The sequence below is a fragment of the Trichoplusia ni genome, chromosome 14 (genome assembly GCF_003590095.1).
Source record: "Trichoplusia ni isolate ovarian cell line Hi5 chromosome 14, tn1, whole genome shotgun sequence".
Lineage (NCBI taxonomy): Eukaryota > Metazoa > Arthropoda > Insecta > Lepidoptera > Noctuidae > Trichoplusia > Trichoplusia ni.
Genome location: NC_039491.1, coordinates 4919578 through 4940805, shown reverse-complemented (window position 1 = coordinate 4940805; position 21228 = coordinate 4919578). Strand labels below are relative to the sequence as shown.

The following is a 21228-nucleotide window of genomic DNA, read 5'->3' as shown; positions in this document are numbered from 1 at the left end:
AAATAAACGTAAGGGTCATGTGACAGTGACACTTGCGGTAATTATTGTCAATTAGGTGATAATCCTTTACACCTTATTAACAAACTCAATCTGGTAGATACCTAACCTTGATAGAGTTCAAGTTTTTTCTTCTTCCAAGTATAACATTTAGATTTAGTAAAGCTTAAGTACCCAATTTATAGGCATTTAGGTGACGAAGTCTTTATGAGAGTTTTAGTTATGTCTGTATAACAATGAGTACCATACTCGGTGTGTTAAGCGCTGGGGTGGATAAGACAAACAAGTTCCTCACAGTAACGGTTCCTCTATGCGAAAGTAGTTAATACGAAGTAGATAACTGAAATTCATTCAAATAAATATGAGATTTATATTAACAAATTTATTATTTTAAAATTGATCATTTGTGAATAAAGTGCTAAGTGCTAGTTAAGTTATCTTGAGTTTATTGAAGTATTTTTTGTAACTAAATAATAGTTTACTAATGAAAAAGGTGTTACTAAAAACAGTTTTCTAAAATATGAGAATACAACTCCAGCAAATACAAGCACAAATTATGTTCATACATTTTGTTATCATTTCTATTCCAATTTATAACACTTTTACTCAACACACAAAAGCGACATCTCTTAACAATACGTGGTACTATTTTAAAGTTATTCCATCTGCTAACTATCAAGTCTCCACAATAGATGGCGCTGTTACTAGTTTACTAATATTTTGACAAATCCCTTCGGCCACACGCGTACCGCCAGTTCGGTAATGGCCGCCGCCGGGGTGGTTGACTCGTGCCGCTGTCATTGCAACACGCGTTGATTGGTTGTTTACTTTATTTACATCACAATCATAACCAATACAATCACTGTGTGTAGTGTTTATTGTGTACCAAGCTTGTTGAATGCTCGTTGGTAAACGCAAAAGTGATTTTTGGTAAAGTTTTTGTACAGCGCGATGAGCGACGGGTCGCTAAGTAAGCGTTGGTAGAATGCATCGTCCAGTGTAGTGTTGTGTTTACCGAGGTTTGAGGTTCGCTGGCCCAATGCTGGGCTACAGAGGCACGATGTGCAGCAGGCAACACACCCAGGCGTGTCTCAACACGTCCCTGTCCATACGACAGGAGATACAGAGATTCGAAAGCGTGCATCCTTCTATCTACGCTCTATATGACCTTGTGGAGTTGGTACCTGATCCATTGCTGGCCCAGCAGATAAGGGACCACGTCGTGGCTATAGAAGGTTGGTACTGGTTGATTGTTTACATGTTATCGTACGGTTTCTACGGGCGGCTGAGTTGTTTATACTTAGATAAATCACGTTGGATAACCTAATAAAGCACCGCTTGTGTTTACGATTAATACGAGTGTGTTTTGCTTGCTGTACTGCGTAACTTATTCGTTTGATTTATTGTTTAGTTCTTGTAACAAATACAAGCAACCACAAGAATTGGTTTTACGTGAGTAGCTACTTAACTAACCCAATATGATAAATAAAATTATGATACGAAATAAAATAATAAACACCATAACAATTTTGTGCAAAACTCGCTTCCGTATTTATTTTTGTAGAAGGTCTTTGGATACTGGTAATACCGTTAAACTTAATCAGAAAGTAGGAGCTTAATGTGAGCCGAAATAAACAAGTTTCATTTTTAATTTATTACACGTACCTAAGTATACTTATCGAGTAATAACGGAGGCATCTATGAAAACAATATCCTCGCTAATGATATATGTATAGGACAAGTAAGTATGTATATCATAAGAATGTGATACTTTCTCCAGTTAAACAATACTGACTCGTGCGCCCTTGTCCCAGTCTATATTGTCCGGTTATTATACGTTTTCCTTAGTTAATTCGCTAAGAAACTACAAGGCTGTTTGTTCGTACCAATGCCAAGGTTTGTAGGTTATGATCTAGTTAGTAATTGCAATGTCGAGGCACTTATCGTGACTACACATTGCATTACCTATTACGGCAGTAACGTGTCATAATTTAATTGTACCACTGGCTAGGCGTTACGACTTACGGCCACATGAAAACTCGTTTTATTTTTCCTACAAGAAACCTTTTTCGTCTTATGATAACCTTGTGTTCTTTATAGTAAACATAAGTTCTCATAACTGCTCTACATTTTAAATAACTATCTATGGGGAAGTCCTGACTACCTGTTTAAGCCCTTTTATTGTTATCCCTAAAGCTTTGTACTTTTAATATTTATTACTAAGCAGTGCCCCTACAGTGTTACCCGCGCTTAAACGGGGAATTTCTTATTATAAAAGACAACAATACCCAAAGGCAAAAATACGGAAATAAATAGTAATTTACTCAACAAACTATTCTGAACAACGCAATTCTGAGTTGCTATGGTAAAATTTTTAGCCCGCTAAAATTATTTGCTGCCTGCGAGCGCCCGCCCGCTGCAAATGTTCCGACAGGAATACAAAATCGAGATAAAAACTAAAAATGTGTTTATCCAGGTTACAAACTATCTGTGCACCAAGTTTCTTATAAATCCGTTCAGTGGTTTTAAAGCGCTATGTCGCTTTAGAAGAAACCGAGATAATGTTTGTTCTACCAGCATTCAAACCAAAAAGTCAAAGAGATTGTAACTGTACCCGTGAACAGTGTTAATAAACATAGAAAAGACTAGAACAGCTTCAAACACCTAAATGTATGTTGCAATTAAGGTAACAGCTACAGAAGTAAAGGAAATTAATCGTCTGCAACAAGATCACGATACAGTACAGCTCATTGCCAAAATGGCACTTTAATTACTACAGTACGCCTTTGAAACCTCTCTTATATCAGCCGTCGTAAACTAAAAATCGGTTACTGCACTTCCCTTAATTAATGTCTCTTTGATCAAAGAAGATACGAATAGGAGGTTATATTGTACAGACATTACCAAAATTTCTTACATTAACTTGGATGAGTCAAGGCTCATACTCGATCTTCGACAGTCATGAGGTTGTTATGCTGGTTCATGCTCAGCTGTTAAGAGATTGAAGGCTCATACGTTTTTCTCATTGCCGAAAGAAATAGGAATCATCGAATAACAATTCAAATCATAGCATCTCACTAAATATGTTTGGGATAATAATGCAGTGAAATGGAAAAAAAAGAATAAATCAATACTCTGACTTTCTAAGGAAGATGAGAAACCATTAATTACTTAATTCATTTCATCACACACAATATTTTTAACAGTAACGGGCAATAAAGTATGTTCCAAATTAAATGTTAATGTGTCGATCGATATTTGTAATTAATGATCATTAGTGCGCGTGACCGCCGGACCTAGCTATCTCCGAGCTACTAGCAAAACAGTTTATTTCTAGGTTAACGATTTATGAGCAATGTGCCACTCTACTTGTCTGTTATGACCAGTTATTATACGTTTATTTCAAATCAATAAAGTGGCAATCAGTGTGTCGTTTCTCTGATTTATTTTCTTGCCTCTAATGACTTTCGTATCTCAGTGAAATATAGTTATTTGTAAGGTAAGTTACTTTGTCAAGCCCATTGACGGCATTGAGACTTTTCGAAATGGGCTGTTATACCCGCTATTCAAGCAAAGTATCTGAAACTTAATGTTGTCCAATCGGTAGGCGAACATTCATCAATCCATCCATAAACATTTTTACTAAGATGGTCATACCGAGAACAGCAAATGACTTAAAATTTCAGGAAGTGAAGATTAAGAACGCAAATTATTTAATACAAATAGGTAGAAAGGATATGTATTATTATTGGTGACAAATAAGTTCATTAAAAGTTTGTTTAATAATGAACCACCAAAGCATCACGGAACCTTATTTTGTTACCCCAAATTTGCAAAATTCAAAGCATTTACAAAATATTCTGTATCAAATTAAGGTCAAAATACACTAAATAAGGAATCGTGTAACCATTTTCATTTTGCATAGTTTGATACCTCGCATATCTTGAAGTTATGCCAAGAATTACAAACGTTTAAAATATGTAATTTAATTTGTTATGAGAATACTTACGTCTGTTTGAGATCGTATGAATTAATGTTTTATTAAATTGTTACTTGTTTAATGTTATTTGTCGTATCTTACATTCTCAACATACTTGCTAGGTTAACTGATCTGGTAACAGGCGTTTTTAGATTGGTTTTAAAATTACCAGCTCCATTCGTTCTTTTTTGGCCAGTGTCAAAGTTAAGATTAAACCGTCAGCTTCGTTGAAATCAATTCAATACAATGGAAAACCGCAGTTGCAATTCTTTAAATGTAGGTCAGGAAATGCAATCTATTCGTGACAATATAAAATTGATGAATCTATTTGCCCACCTGAGAATAAAAATGAATCTTTTATGTTTGAATGACAAGGAAACTGAGCGAAATAGGTCGTCGGAAAATGAATGTGGTTTCTAACTTTAACTTCCCAAATATTGAGTCGAACACAGTTGCATTGACTTTGCGGTCTGTTGATACAGGTGCTGGTGCACAAACTGGATTCTTTCATACATTTGTGAATTTTAGCTTGATCAATATGCCATAAATTTCCGAAGAATCCCTATTTTCCAGACGAAAATCCGCTTTATGCAAACGTGAAAGCAATCCGCGCTGTCCTCCTGTAATTTAGCAATCTAATCAGCTGCAGCTCCCTGTGTTTTATGGCTACAGTGCAGAGCATAAAAAATTCAACGTTTCTCAGACCAATTTGGACTTGGAATTTGTGAGTTCTAAACATGTTTCGTAAGAAATGTTGTTACCCAAACGCGAAGCGTTTACGATTCCATTTTTGAAACGCACAATAAATTCTGGCTAGCAACTATTGCAAGGTCTCGAAAATTCGCCTTGGCAATCACGATCTTGACATTTAACTTGGCAAACTGCGTTTCGTTGCGGTAGTGTGTTATGGCAGTTAAGTAAGCATCGTCTGATAAGTCGGCAGCCTGCCAGCGCACCCTTAAAAATTTGAATAATGCACTCAACGTTGACGATGAGCCAATTGTGCTTAGGCCCGGGGCTTGCTCTCAAGTCCTGAGTGGGTAGGGATTTTGTTATACGAGTGTTATCTTGGATCGTTGACTCGATAGGCCCTTGAAATTGTATTAATTACGTATCGGTCCGTTGTTTTATGATCCTATCTACTTCAAGATTTTGTGTTCTAACTCTAAGGAAAGACTAAAGCCCGACACGAGAACAATTTTCATTATCACGGGTTTATTATTAGCATTACTTATTAGATTGTTAAGTAGATAAGATTAGTTACCGGTCCCATGCTCCCTCCTTTACTCAAAACGTGACAAATAGACATTAGAAAACGCGAGAAAGTGTTGAAATTTTCAATGTTAGTATTTAGAACTTTTCACACAACTATAACGTTCTCTAAATGTAGTACTGTCAGAAACGATTTGTCAACCAAATACAATTCGCCTAAACCAGACAGTATTTGTTTTACCTAATCCAGAATGATTCACAATGTATACAGTATTCATATAATTTCACAGCGTATATAAGCAAACATCTGCATTATCGATAAAGCCATAAACTCAGATAACGTTTGTTTTGCATCGACAACTCATCCATGCGTCGATGTCACTGTGGGAATATTGGGCGAGTTATATCTAATCAAATCAATAGAAATAATATGAGTTGTACTTTTGAAAGACAGCTTAAGAAAGAAGTAAGTAAATTGTGAAAAGACTAGGAAACTTTGGATTTTAACGAAGAGTTCATCAAGATTATGGTATTAGTCTGAATTTCGATCAAATACTTGAAGAACAGAAAAGCTGCAAGCGTCTATGGCGATTTCCATAATATCAAAAATACCAACAGATTTGCACATGTATTTCAACGCGTATCTTGTTTATTAGGCAATAAAGTCGACTCTAATTGCAACTCAATGTGCCGTTTTGAAACAGACACCAAAGTCATCATTTCTGAAAATATAACTAACTAAACTTAGTTCAATTTTAAAACCGTTTTATGTGTAATATTCCCGTTACACGCACCATTACTCTTATCCCTCAAACACGTAGTTTGTTTGAAAAAGACATCAAACAGAGCACTCTTTGATTTTGCTTTGGTTTACACAGGGTTTACGTGCAATTAGATACACATTTTATTTTCTTAGCATTATTTATTTTCACTTACTCTAAAATGGTTTTCTAATGTGTGCGTATGTATTTTTTCTTTCATTGGACTGCATCAGGTACTTTTAAACTAACTAGATATAGCTAAACACAATATAGTCGTTTTTTTTTTTCAATTCATATCAATAGACTCGCCTTACCAGCACTACATAGCTGTGTAAGTATTGATGTATCTTAAATAACTGCAAATTATAGAACAAAAATGGTATAAAACCTTATGAAAAGCACTCTATTGTTGAGCAATAAACATCTTGAAGCAACTGTGGCCGGGAACTTTCCAACAAGTGCACTATGGAGCCAATAGGCTGACGTTAAGTTGATCTCGAAGTATCTAAGTGCACTGATGTTGCATGGCGATTAGCTCAGATCAAAAGGCCGGCTCTAACTAGCTTTACCCACTAACGTATGTGCATATTGTGCATACATCAGTTTGATGATAAACGCTTTGTACTCTGACACAGGTGTAGTAGGTAACTGGGAATAGATAGTACCTTAAATTGGTTTTAGTCTGACTACCACTGGCCATGAAACGGGTAAACTACTGAAGAAGTCATAGTATTTGATGTAATTTAAAGTAGTACAGATTGTTTATTTTGTAAGTGATTGAAACGGAAATAATAAGTAAGTGATAGTGGCGTGATGTGACTATAAAGAAGATCTCTCCGTTTCTTCTTTGCATTGCATTTCTAACATTTTGTTGTACGCCTGACCTGTTGACCCTTCAAATCTAACGCAGGTATAATGATGATTGGAACTCACCTTTGTTCTTTCCCATTGATTTGCCATAAAAGAGGCCTAAATATAATAATTATTATTATTATTTAATTTTCATATAAAAGTACACATTACAAACAAAACACTATGCATACACCATAGACATTACCTTATTATTTAGATTTCTATGGCATACAATAATACACACATTTTTTTTGAACACTGGGATTCAAGGTAAGATTTAACTTGAGTTTTGAGTACCAGGGTCCTCGCAATACACATTATTCAGACAGTAGGTACTTAGATCATTATGAATTAGGTATTTCAAGACGAATGAGTTTTCACATTTTGATATCAAATATAAAAATGTAAAAAATAAATCATACTAATGTTTCACGTGTAACTTGTTCGTTCCCGCCGAAAAATACGAAATGTTCTATACGATATTCCATTAGAGGTTTATGTCGGTAAGTACCCACTCTACACCAACACTTACATACGAAACAGATTTTTTAATTAAATAAACGCTTGGCTGAGAGCCAGCAAGAGAATTCACTTCGAAAACTTTGATACAAAAGTAGGTCATGTAAGTAAGGTAATTTTTGCACGAGAGCTGTTTTAATATTTAAAATAGAAAACCCGTATTCCAATATCACTTGTTTCTTTTAGCTTAAAGTAACAATATGATTTTGTTACAAATTATCTGTCCGTTTATGTTAGCAAGAATTTATGATATTAAATTCTCTGAAAATATAAATCTCGAATAGTGTGCTCAGAATAAAATATCAGCAAATTCTTGATTTTGAGATTGCCTGTTCCCAATTCCATTCAGTTAATATCATAGCCAGTGAGATCCGCCCTATTCAATTTTGATTTAATATTGAACATTCCGTTGCATCATTAATCTCCTGAGCCAAGGTGAATACGAATCAACCCTCCGGTGGCTGACGTGCAAATAACTAATTAATGTCAAATGTCACAGAATACAATAAATTTTGATTCTAAATACGTTTTAGCTGAAGTAATTAATATTAATTAAATAAACGTTACGCTCACCCTTACACCTACCCAATGCGATGTTATAATGCTATTTTACGAGTTGTTCTTGAAAAATCTGTTCTTCATGACGGTACTATGTATGAGGATAAGCAACTGCGTCTTTTGCTCTAATAACGTTATATGTACTTACAACGCGTACATTAATCCACCCGTATGATGAATATTATCGTATTATGAGGACGCATTACAGGAATTTATGCAAATGTACCTTAATATTGCCTGACGTTTTAAGTATCACCTGCTCGAATTATGTATTACTTAAGTTTATTTAGTATCGTAATAATATGGTTCTTGCGTATTCTTTCCTGGTTAGAAGAAGATTGTCCATCTTTAGGAGGACGACACAGAGTTATTTTGGAGCGTCATAAAATTTTGGTATGAAAAACATTATGGAGTGTTTTATTAAACAAGAATAGAGTTGAAGGGAAAATTAAATTAACTTCAAGTGAACTCTTTTGAAGTTATTAATACCTAGATTGTTGTTTGACGTTTACCTGTCCGTTAAATTTGTTTCGGGGAAGTTCATAACTTATGAAAATATTTTGATTTCCTAATTTAAGTTTTTTTTTCAATATAATTTCCTATCAAACACCATGATTTTCTGTTGTTTTCTATGTAACTTTGAAGGAAGTTTCGAAGTATTGGGGAAATAAATTTTATATTTTTTCAACATAATGGTAAAATATCTTAAACTAACTCTACTAAACTAGAGGAATTTGAAACAAGTAGCAAAAAATTGTATCGCAGAAGCTGTGTGTATGGTACAATGAATCAAATTAAATATGATTACATTATAAATAATACTGGCACGTGGTTCTAAAGTTGACGACTTAAACCGGTTTTTGTTAAAAACTTTAGTACTGACGAATTTCAAGGCCATGTTATATCACCTTTAATACAATAACCTCTTTACTTTGTACTTGTTACATTTGACAAAAGAGGATTTATGCATTGTTTTATAAACGTGGCATTTGATCGGGTCAATGTGATAGTACTAGAATTATTACCTACGTTATAAATATTGTACTAATCCTGAGAGCGATATTCTGCGTGTACAGCAAAACGATTTATATTATTCCGGGGTGATAGCACAAAAAATATGTTACGGTTTGTGCCAAATAATTTTCAAATAAATGTTACTGTACTATGAAATTCTGTTCTAGATACAATTGGCTCTTTTTGCCAGAAAATGTTAACGACAGCTCAAAGGCCGAAGAACGCATTAACTAAGAATTAAGTACAACACAAGTTTGTACTAATATGAAAGGGTATATATAGAAGGGTGATACCTTTACCTTTATACCTTGTACCTTTATAATCCACGTACAAAAGGGATTCAAAAGACTTAACAAAACGTAGCTTTGTACAGATTTCCAGTTCATAGTTTACAAAGTAGAAATAACGACAGCTTATGTGGCATTAATATTTACAGGCTTGGTATAAATATGTGAAATAATAAAATTAAAAAAAGAGTTGACGTGAATATCCGACTTTTATCGGAAACATGAGAATCGTATTGCAGATGTTTTTTTATGCATGGCAGTTAAAAAAAAAACCATTCCGACGCCAGATATCAACGAATCAATACTACTGTCGCACGTCCGTAGCATGAAATACAAAATTAGCACTGACATTCGTAAAATGGAAGTAATATAACAGAAAAAAAAAACAAAATGTAGACTACAGGACATACTTTTTAGTCGTTGCGAAACGGGAGTGGAAACAATAAAAGATCAAATCAAAAATTCCAAGCACAAAACGAACTTCGATTGCAATGTGTATTGAATTTTATTTTTCCCTTCTGTGTTCAAGTAGTTCGCAGGCTTAGAGGCAAAACAAAAGCCGACGCTATACTTTAAATAATCCAATTATTTCCCTACACTAATCGCCTTAGGAAACCACTATAGAAATTTATCTTATAGACCGGCGGTGTAATCCGAAATGCTCTTGATGCAATACGTAACATTCATGTAGGTAAGGATAGACAATAGTGAGAGGTTACTCGTTCGTTGCCAACGCAAACCATAAAATATCTATTACCTTGAAGGTTTAAGCAACTTTTTTCATTTGGAAATATATGAGTTCTGCACTGGTACTGCATCGTATACCGCATTGTGATACGTTTTTGTGAAAGATAAGCGCTATTTTATTTAATATTATTACTTCCTAACTGTTATTGCGAACAAAGGGCTCACAAACAAGCTACAATGTTCCGTGTGCAGACACGTTCAGTAATACAGGGAATACTAAACTTTAATTGATTGACGTTCCTGAATATGGTACTGGCGTATAGTAAAGTTATTTCGTGTCGGACATGTACTGACGTTCGTCTCTGTAATCAATGAAATCGGATCAGACTGGACTGATCCTGAGTGTACTTGTGGAATTTTCGGATTTTCTCTCGTACACTTACAAGTACCCGTGTGGTAGTTACACAGACTTTGTTATTTAGGCACCTTAGTACGTACTTGAAGTACTTTGACTGCACGGATAGCTAAGTTGCGAGCATCACGACGAACCCACAGCGCGACCTGCTGAGGGTTCGAACCACGAAGAAAATTTTTTTTGTGATCCACGAACTCTGGTTCTGAATCTGGGAGTCTTTGTGCATGTGATTTAAACGTTTGGGAACACTAGAAATGCATTTCTTAATGGCCAAGAGGTTTCTTTAAAAGAAATAAAAGTACAGATTATACTGTGATTTATGTGAAATCTATAATTAGAAACAAATATCCGATATAAGTCTGTACTAAATGCCAGATAAACTTGAAAATATTCAGTGTCTGACGCACCAGACGATATAAATATTGATCGTTGTGTGCGGTCCTATAAAATAAATCCTCTTTTCATGTGGAACTCTTTTAGTCGTTATTATATCACCTCACACAATTCGTTTCAGCAAAACTCGAGACCTATCTCGTCATTCAGTGTAACGAACTCGTCGTGTTGAATTATTAACCAATTTGTACTTTTTGCTGCGTCTGATTGACTGTTATGCACACAGACCGTTTTTAATGGAAACAAGATGAACTAAATTACAGTTTACACGTTCACGCATCATATGAGGTGTTGATTATGATTGTGTAGTAGAAAACATGTATTTTTTACCAGAATCTCCGAATGACTTTGATATTAATTAAGATTCGCTGTCAAAGGAATTTGCTGTTAGTTTTCTTGGCTTCTATTTCTCTATACATTTATTGGACTATATTATATACCTACTAACAAACCCGTCGATCGTAGTAACCCATAATATTATCGAATTTGATTCGGATGTCCATCCTTATGACTCAATCACTATCACGTTTATGACGCTCCAGAGTAGTGCAATAAAGTCTGAATCACTGAGATTATTCTCTATGTTTTTATGCTATTTTTCCTATATTATATTAATGATATTTGTTGTCGTGTCAGCGAGTGTTTTAAAATCGAATCCTTTCAGTACATAACCTACCTCTTAAGAGTTTAATTAATGCGAAATCTTATCACTGCTTTGATAAAATACTTAAGCTATTCATTCTCTTTACAATTACAAATTGCCGGGTGAAAGTAAGGGAATGGCGGCAATTAGCTAAGAATATTTGTTTCAAGTATTGTTAAATCGTTTCACATTTATTTAATTGTCAGTGAAAATGCTTTTCGAGATTTTGTTAGGATAAACGTCGTATATTTTTATTTGTTTTAGTGTTTCGATTTAATGGCGACGCAATACTGGTCTAGACAATTTTATTCGTTACACTTCTGCACGCATTCCGTTCTAAACGTGTCTGACAGACAACCGATTCTTCTAAATGTTTCAATGAAATAAGAAAACGGTAGCATTGACACTAGCAAAAAATCTTATAACTACCTAGTTATAAATTGGCATCATTGCTTGCCTCCCATAAAAATTGCAATTTGCAAATGTTCATCCTTGGGGTCTTCAAACATGTTTTCGAAGCCAATTATCGCTTCTTTAAATAAAAACTTATATGTTTTTGTTCAAGGCAACAATAGAAACATGCGTGGATAATTCGTTCCTCCTCCCACTTTAATTAACCATAACTCCTCATTTGGACGCACGAGGTAAACGGTATATTAGCCTACTAATTATAATGTTATTGTTATTCATTAACTTGTTCTTCTGTTACTTAATTTAATTTGGCTTAAACTGATTATGTATTACTCGCTTTTCGCCCGCGGCTTCGCCCGCGTCGAGGACGGTTATATCGCATTTCCAAGAGAACTCTTCAAAAGTCCTTGATAAAAACTATCCTATGTTCTTTCTCAACGCAACTCTATCTCTGTACCAAATTTCATTAAAATCAGTTCAGTGGTTTAGACGTGAAAGCGTAACAGACAGGCATCCAGAGTTACTTTCGCATTTATAATATTAGTAGGGATGTATGTTTGAATACAATTACTCCTGTGAACGAAAACACTGGTGCTTAAGCTTATGTATTACGATTTCAATGTAATGGTTAATTGAATAAATTTCAATGGTTTTATTTTATTAACACCTTTATTTTTTTCTATACACACAACTTTATTTTATCATTTTTAGGTATTGGAAATATGAAGAGCTTAGGACAGCTAAAGCGCTCTAGGAGAGCTGACGATTATGCAGTCGTTAAAGACGAACTCTCAATAAAAATTCCAGCAGGCTAATAACCATGACAGGATAAACCATACATTATTGTTTGCATCTTAAAGGTCTTCAACACGTAGGCGTGTCCCTACAAACATAACACCAGAAAATATGAATACATCTGTTAACAAAAACTGACACAAGCTAATTTCTTCTTTGCAACGACATTCCAAGGTATATTTTAGCATGACACGGATTTCTAACGAAACTAACTTAAGGACACAATTCCGGTTCTGCCCACGTGTTTCAGACTTTCTTGTAAGGACGACCACACAAGTTTATATCCAAATATAGCTTAATTTGTTTCTGTCTTGGCAGTACTATTTTAGCGTACATCACTAGTGTACCTTGAACACTTCTACGGTTTCTGCGTATGCAGTAAGAAGACGGATATTGTTGTTGAACCAACCAATTGAATATTGAACCACCAGTAGTGGCAAGTCTTCTTTTCACTTTATAGGTAAGTACTAGATGACCATTGCCTTCTTTGATGGGAAGTACCACCCCTTTTTCGGTTTAATAAGTAGTCTGTGGCACTCAAAAATAACTTAGTCTGCTATTGGTGATAGTATTTTAAGAATTTACGTTACGATAGCGATTACTACACCGTCACTAGCACACTTTATCTTTTCAGAATGTATCTTTAAAATTTGTCGTATTTCATCAATAATCACATGATTGATTGTAAGCGAATTTAATAGATTTTCTCCCAAAGTGGTGTTATTCCGGGACATTTATTATTACCGTTTTAGCCTTTAATTACTGTTTAATGTTCACCTTCTGTAGAGTTCTAATTAATGAGTGATGGCTCAGTGTTGTCTCGCCTTGCTCAATTTATTTTTAAATGCCTAACTGAAAAGTAGGTAAATGGAAGACTTTGATTAATTTCCTACTACTATTATAAAGGCGAAAGTTTGTAAGTATGGATGTATGGATGTTTGTTACTCTTTCACGTAAAAATACTGAATGGATTTGAATTAAACTTTACCACAATATAGCTTATACATCAGAATAACACATAGGCTACAATTTTTGAGGTTTCTAATGCGAGGTCGTAAAAAAACACATTTTTTGCGCTTACTTTGCAAACGCTGACTGAATCCTACAAGATAGATAGAAGGCAGGTATGAATTATAACTTATATCTTCTAACCACGCGGACGAAGTCGCGGGCAACAGCTAGTATTAAATATATCATCGTCATCATCATCAGCATTATAATCAACTATTGTACTGGGCTGACTTATATGAAAATTATAGTTGTAGTGATTTACCAGACTCGTATGAAATCAACAATTGTTTACGTAACAACTTACATCCAATTAAAGAAAAACAGGAATATATTGTAATATATGTGTGTTGTTTTGTGCGTGTATAATTATTACGCCACTGAAAAATAATTTCAATAATATCAGATGTTTTATCAGCTGCGGTACATCTAAATGTATGGCTGGAAACACAATATGAATCTTCGTTTTGTGGATGCCTGTGTGTTAATACATGATATTAATAAAACCTTGGTCATCACAAATTTAGGTTCTTATATTAGAAACGCCTACGAGCGCCTCAATGACCAGTTGACTCCTTTGACTGGCGTGGGCAGGACAGACCGGCCCAAGCGACTTTTCATTGCCATTATTGTTCTTGCAAAAAAATCTGACAGCCGATCTGTTATAATTAAGATTTAAAAAGCAAACTACTTATGTTGTGATGTAAGTTATCATGAGCATTTATGTATGCTTTAGTTTAATACAAAAAAAAATATGTAAAACTGAAATTTATGTCAATATCAAATAGCCAATATTATCATTTATCACTGGAACTAATGAGACTTATGTAGCATTAAAATGAAAACGCAAATAGAATTAGAATGTATTGGTAGGTGGTATCCATAAACGGGAAAACTTTGTTTATATAAAATTCTGCAGGTAACCTACATAGCGAGCAGGGCTGCAAGCAGCTTTACTTATGCACCATTACCCTCACAACAGTCGCAACACCCAATATGTTGCTGGCTGTTTCAAAATCCCACGTAATTTATGTTAGGACCCCTATTCTGTTCAAAATGCACTTTCTGTTTTCAAAGATAATACTACAATTGAAACAAAATTGTTCGAAACAAAAAAGCATCATTTATTGTAATCGTAGTTGTAAAGCGTAACAATAAAAATAACAAAATATTATGATTCACTTAAGTATAAAATAATATTTCTGCATTGCCAATTAAATCACGAATTTGAAGAAACAATACGTCAGTGCGTACTCTACATAACACAATGAGATTTATAAGTTCGCTATACCGTAATAGCTATGTGCAGTAGTTTTTAGACTTCTTTTATTTAATCGTTTATCACCGTTACATCTGCTGGCGCAACGGTACCACGCCATTTCACACTTGGCGGATCACCGAGGCAAGATCATAACAGATGGTAAGGCACCGTGCTTTATGCGCTTAAACAATTGGTGTGAGGCATTGTGATTAAATACGCTCTTTAAACAATACTACGCCAGAAGGATATTGCCTAAAGATCTGGATCAATATAAAATCAATACAATCAATATAAGTGCGATCCACAAAATACTTCAGTTCAGGAATATCGAACAAGAATGTTGCATTGTGAGGTGAAATAAATGCTCTTCCCGTACGCTATAAAGTATTTTATTCTTGTAAAGGTTCAAGCTGGTGCAAGATACAATGTAATTTAACTTCAATATAAAATCTTGAACAAATACACCGTAATGTGCGATACATAATGATGTGAGTACTTTAATTCAATGCCCTGCAATATAGGTAGTTCAATTACGGTCCTTTACGCCTACCAGAACTAATCTTTCGCCATCTTTACGGCTTTACACAAGTGTAGGTGTAAGTGCTGGTACTTGGTGTACAGTTTAAGATTACCTAGCAAAATGATACGCGTTGAAGAACACCAATGGTTGTAGGCAGGCCGGATGAGAACGGAAGAGCGATGGCTGTTGTTTAATTTGAGATGAACGAGCCAGCTGTTTAACTGATTTGGGTAAGTAAGTTAAAGTATATAAGGCGGCGGATTTGTTTGATTAAAAGGACGATAAATGTTTTGTTATTTGTATAAGGCTCTACATGAACAATATATGCAATGTATTCCATACGATAACCGCTACATTTACTAAAGAAAATAAACCATTAATTTAGAATACCGATCTCTTAAAAACTATGAAGTTATTGAAGCATCAGAATTTGCGATTGTTTAATGAATGCAACTTTAAAACCATGCTTCGCTAAATACATTAGTATGTTTTGTTTTACACAAAACTTATGCTAATAAAATTAGTAAAATAAAAATAACTCACTCAAACTAAAGTATTACGAAGCTCCATAACTTCAGTGCTTTATATTGCAGTGGCTTTTATTTATGAAATGCTTGTATGTGAACAGTCTGACCATAAAATCTTCGCCGACCCGCTAATTACATAGCACTTTCACTAAACATATTGTGTATTTTTTCACAGGACTCTCATTTTCGTTTTCTCGACCTCTATCTTAACTTTCAATGTTAACTGCGATTCGTATTGTTTTATTATTCTCAATGTTAAAGGGTATATGATAGAAACAATTAAATGTTTTCGTTATTGTGTGAAACTTCTCTTTGGGCGCCATTGTTCTACGATTTACTCTCATTTTTAGAACAATAGTTGAATTTTAAATTCAATATTTTGCTCGGTTTGTTAAATATTGTTATTGTTTTTGCACGAAACCCTCATCACGCTGTAAAAATAAACCTCGTTATTGATTGTAAAATAATATCTACGTTATGTGTGTTCAATTTTTGGTTATAAATTGACTAACCGGAGAATAGTCCTTATAAAAAGAGCAAAAGTAGGTTAATTGGCTTTATTTTTCAAACAGGTCGATCGGATAAATTGCCTAGTTACAAAAGTACCTAAAACCTTTTACAAATTTACTGAAGGAATAATAACTTATTCCGAGAATTTTATATTTTACAAGTACTTTGACTGGAGAACTCTGTACAGGAGCTCTTTACGAACATTGTTACAAGAATTTTTATTACAGATGAACAAGCAACGTAACTTCTTAGTCTTTGGACTCCTAGGAATTTTCCAAGCACATTCATTTAATAATATCAACTCTACAAGTCTCAATTTTCGTTAAAAGTTCATATCCTTAGGTACATGTAATACCTAATCCGTACAAGACGGTATAAAAATATCAAAATTTTTGTATGAAAATGTCTCGGTGTACAGTATATTCAACCCGGAGTACCAATTTCTAAAATTTATTGTGTATCTGCCTCTTAATGTAGCAAGATTGCCCAGATTTGATGGGAGTTTCGTTGTTGGCTTCTAATAACATCTGCGGTATATCCCTTAAACAAAAAAGTTTATCATAAGTAAAATAAAAGCCGAATTTTTATGTATGACTGAGACGTGCTGTTCTGTTATGTAATGTATTGATCTGGCAATAAGGTGGTATTTACTCTGACGTGTACATTGTCTTAGATATATCCGAAATAGAATATGTGGCTTGGCCGTTCGTTACTACAAAAGTAATGAACAGTGAATTAATTTTTCACCTATGTGACTGTAGCGAAATGGCCAAGCCACATATTTTGGCTAAGGTGTAGAGTTTGTGAAGTCAGGCCTTGTAGTGTTAGAAGCTTGGCTCTACATGAGATCTGATAACTTTTTGACAGTGCGAGTCATATGGGCTCGTCTTGGCAACATTTTACATGAAAATGTTTTTGTTGGGATCGATTATACTTAAATTAATGTCTTTAATAAACACCATAAAAAAGTGATCGTTAAGTACTTTCCGAAATCATTTATGTTTCCTAAAAATATGCTGATCTTATAAAATTTCACTAGTACAGGTAATATTTTAGTTTAAAAAGTATTTAGTTGTGATAGTTATTTCTCTCTTTGAAATCAGAATCGGTCACCTAGATAACTGTATCTATTTATAGACTAAACTTGTCGTGCGGCAATCGTGGCTAATTTATTACGTAGCTATTTAGGTCATATTTAAAACGATCGAAGATATTTATAGATTCTGAATATATTTTGATACAAGTATGAATCTGGATTTGTTGCTTGATTTGAAAATGTCTTACGTTTTGTTGCGATTTCGACGCATATACATTTTTAAACAAGAAAATAGAGACCTACCAGCATGATTACGGCGTATTTGACTACGGTTTTAAAGATCTTACTTAATTAGAAGTATATTATTTTAAAAAGCTTATAGGTGGTCGTTTATTGTCGTTATTGTGTTTAACGAGCTTTCTCATAAGTTATGTAACATTGTACCAATAGATTACAAATTTGTTTAGCTTTCTTATCGTATGTTTACCTAATAGAAGTTATTTATGACTGGAGATTACCTCGTTGAAATTTATCTGCGTTCAATGAACCGTGCGTTGATAAGCTTTAGTTCAATGAGATTTTAATGCTTTCATAATAAGATGCCTAGTTATTCGAAAATACAAAACAGTTAATAACAATTAAAATTACATGAGCTTGTGACTCTCAGTAGAAAATTACATTGTGTACGTCAATTAGGCTAAAGTTAGAGCCTTATAAAGCTCCCGAGCCTCTTTGATCATACAAAAAGGAATTGGATAATTGAATAAAGCCTTCATTGAAGTATATGCTTAATATACATTAGGTTTGTAGGCCTTTATAAATCATTGCCTAATTTTCTAATAGCGGCCTTTTCTCATTTCATTCGCCACCTTCGCCACCCTGCCCTCTTCGATGGGCGGTATTTTTCGAATTAATAAATACTTTGTTACTTATTTCCTATTCAATTGCGCCCCACTGCTAGAACAGAACCCCTAACCGCCTTTCTTTTCGTAAAATAATTTTCAAAGACCTAAAGACTCTACATTCACGCAAAGCCACGAATTTTACTTTTTACTATACAATGAAAACTAATAGTAAACACGTGTTCGATATCAAATCGTCCATATTAATACTATTAATTCATTACATTTTCTTTTTTTATTTCAGTCTCTCTAACTTGTGTTTTGCACTTTAATTACAGAACAATGGTTGATATTGTAGCTTTGTTTTTATAGCCTCGGGAGGAAAGTTGGTTTGTTATATTATTTTTACACATAAATTGTTTACAAGCGAGTTTCTCATTTCGCTAATTGAACAAAAGTTATGATTGCGATTTACAGTTATGCTTCTTTATATTAACTACATGTTTGCAAGTTTGTATCTAATAAATGTTTGTTTAGTAATATTTTAGTAGGAATTAGACAGTTATAACTTTAACAATAATTTTTAGAAGTATGTAAGGTTATTTTGTCGGCTTCAGAGGTATTCGACATCACTCCTGGACAAGGCTTCTTTTTCTATTTTTGTTTTTTGGAACCCGTACTTTAAACAATCAGTAACCGTTAAAGGGTTACTTGTATGTTATAGATGTTGCTCTGTAATTTTTTAAATTATGAATTATTACTTTTGCGTGATGTTTGAAACTCCCGTAAGGTTTACAGTTACCTGTGCGTCTTAATGATAATGATACCTGTCAACCATTTTACCTATGACTAATTTTATAGAGTACCCATTGAAATAGTACTGCAATAAAAATGCGGAATTCCGGTTCTAGTTTCCGACCGCAGAACTGGCAACGTTTTTGTAACTATTGCAATCAAATCATTCTTCTGTTATCTACAAACCAATAACTTTAAACTTTTGTAATATACGTTTGTATAACGACATTTTTATACAAAAGTAGATCTGATATGAAACTTTTCCGTAATAATGCTTTTTCGTAGAATAATAACGTCAAATATTCAATGTTTTAACTACATCACGACTGCAGTGCTTTTAAGATATTAGTATTCTAACTGTACTTTAAAAGAGTAATGCCTGTCTCCCATGATGCTAGCTTGTAGATAAGAAATTATACAAATTGCGAAAAATACTCAACTCTTTATCTCGAAATGCATATTTCAAAAGCTTATCTTTTTGAGTCATCCGTTTCGAAGTAGGTATCTCGTGAGAATAATAATTTTAAATTAAGCACGCAAAAAATGTCACGGATTAGACATTTCCTGCATTATTTATTCAAGTTTGTCAAAACATCTTTCTTTTGCATTAGGACAAAGAAGACTGGTCACACGATTTATTTATAGAATCATTCACTTGAACTGTAAAGCTTAGCAAAAATTAAAAAGGCTAACTTCTTGGCAATTTTACCAAAATTTTGGTCTACTATATAGTTTTTCAGCTCAAGCTGAAAAAAATATGTTGCTCAAGCACAGAGATCTGCTTATTAGAGTAGTCTGTCCTATTCATATCTCATATATTATGAAGTTTATTTCAAGACAGCTCTTAGCATAATATGGAATACGATCCACGAATTACGGTCCTTTCCTCATAGAGTTGACATTATAAATAGACAAGAACTTTTAGCAATGACATCACTTCGTATTTACCCGTTTAACCCTAATTTGACGGGACTTCAATTAGAGGAAAAACGTCATATTGAATTCTTAGACGTTGAGTCAGTTTAAATATAGGTGGCGTCCAGATGATGACTCCCGATTTTTTTATAGTAAGAATTTATTTTAGTCGTGATAAACGTACTTGAGGTGTTTTTAGTAATATAGTTTTATCTTATAAAAAATGGTAGTGATCAATTATTGTTCTTGCTTAAGGCATATTTATGCTATAGGGGCTATTATATAACGTGCACAATTTTTAATGTTTTTGAATTTACGAATACATTTTTTTTAACAATCCTTTTCAAATAACATAATTTAAACTTTGAGCGATACCTGCACAATGTCTGGCTTGTTCTACGTCTAAAATATACATTTGCTTCACCTAAGCTAACAAGAGTACAAAAGATAGATCTCATAGCCGGGGGCGCCATGTTAATGCTGCCCCAAATTTAGAGGAAGCTTAATTAAATACCGCTGTGCAAGTTGCGTCGAATAATGTGTGTATCATCTCGCTTTTAAATGAAGCGAGTAGAAATAACTGAGGGTGTTGTCACACCCAGCTCTTCTTCTAGAATACACGATGCTTTAAAGATTGTTATGCATAAGCTATGAACGCTGTAGCTCGAATGAAACTAGGCCATCCTCTCTCTTCCCATGGGTGTCGTAAGAGGCGACTGGTGTTGGAAACCTACGTTTGGAATATATCCGGTATTTAGGTATATATGCGGTAATATGGGTTCATATGAATGCTAAACAAGATTTTAAGCATGTCAATCAATCAAATGCACACGCAGGTGGCATTAAAGATTAAAACTTGTCTCATTGCCTTAGGGTTGCATATATTATGTTTACATGTATCCTGTAGACGAATCCGACGAGGAAACGAGTTCTCTATGACATTTACATGCATGCAAAAAAGTTAACACATGTGTTCTAACACTAGCACTTCTACAGTCTAAAATCGTTGTTCCATGGCGTCTTTTTCAACTAGCATGGCAACTTGGCTTAAGAACAGACGATTTTGCCCACCGTTGCCAAACTGTTGCAATTGAGACCATGTTTATAGCTCAAGTTGGATCGTAACTTAACGCTTGTTCACTTGACGGTAAAGCTAGCACCCAAAATAAGGCTAAATAAAAGAAAACTTTTTTGTCTTATAAAAGTTTACTAAATGGTGACAGATTGGGTATTTCATTAATACCATGACCTACTTAAGTAACTCGACAAACGTATTTGATCTATTTTTGCT

At 34.1% G+C, this 21228-nt stretch overlaps 1 protein-coding gene across 1 annotated transcript in view; it reads left to right on the top strand.

Annotated features, from left to right (window-relative positions):
- Positions 1-658: 658 nt before the first annotated feature.
- LOC113500520 (centaurin-gamma-1A) overlaps positions 659-21228 on the top strand; it is a 175147-nt gene continuing 154577 nt past the window's right edge. The window contains exon 1 of the mRNA XM_026881351.1: positions 659-1232. Coding sequence (XP_026737152.1) covers positions 1037-1232 — 196 coding nt within the window. The 5' untranslated portion in view covers positions 659-1036. The remainder of the gene's footprint in view (positions 1233-21228) is intronic.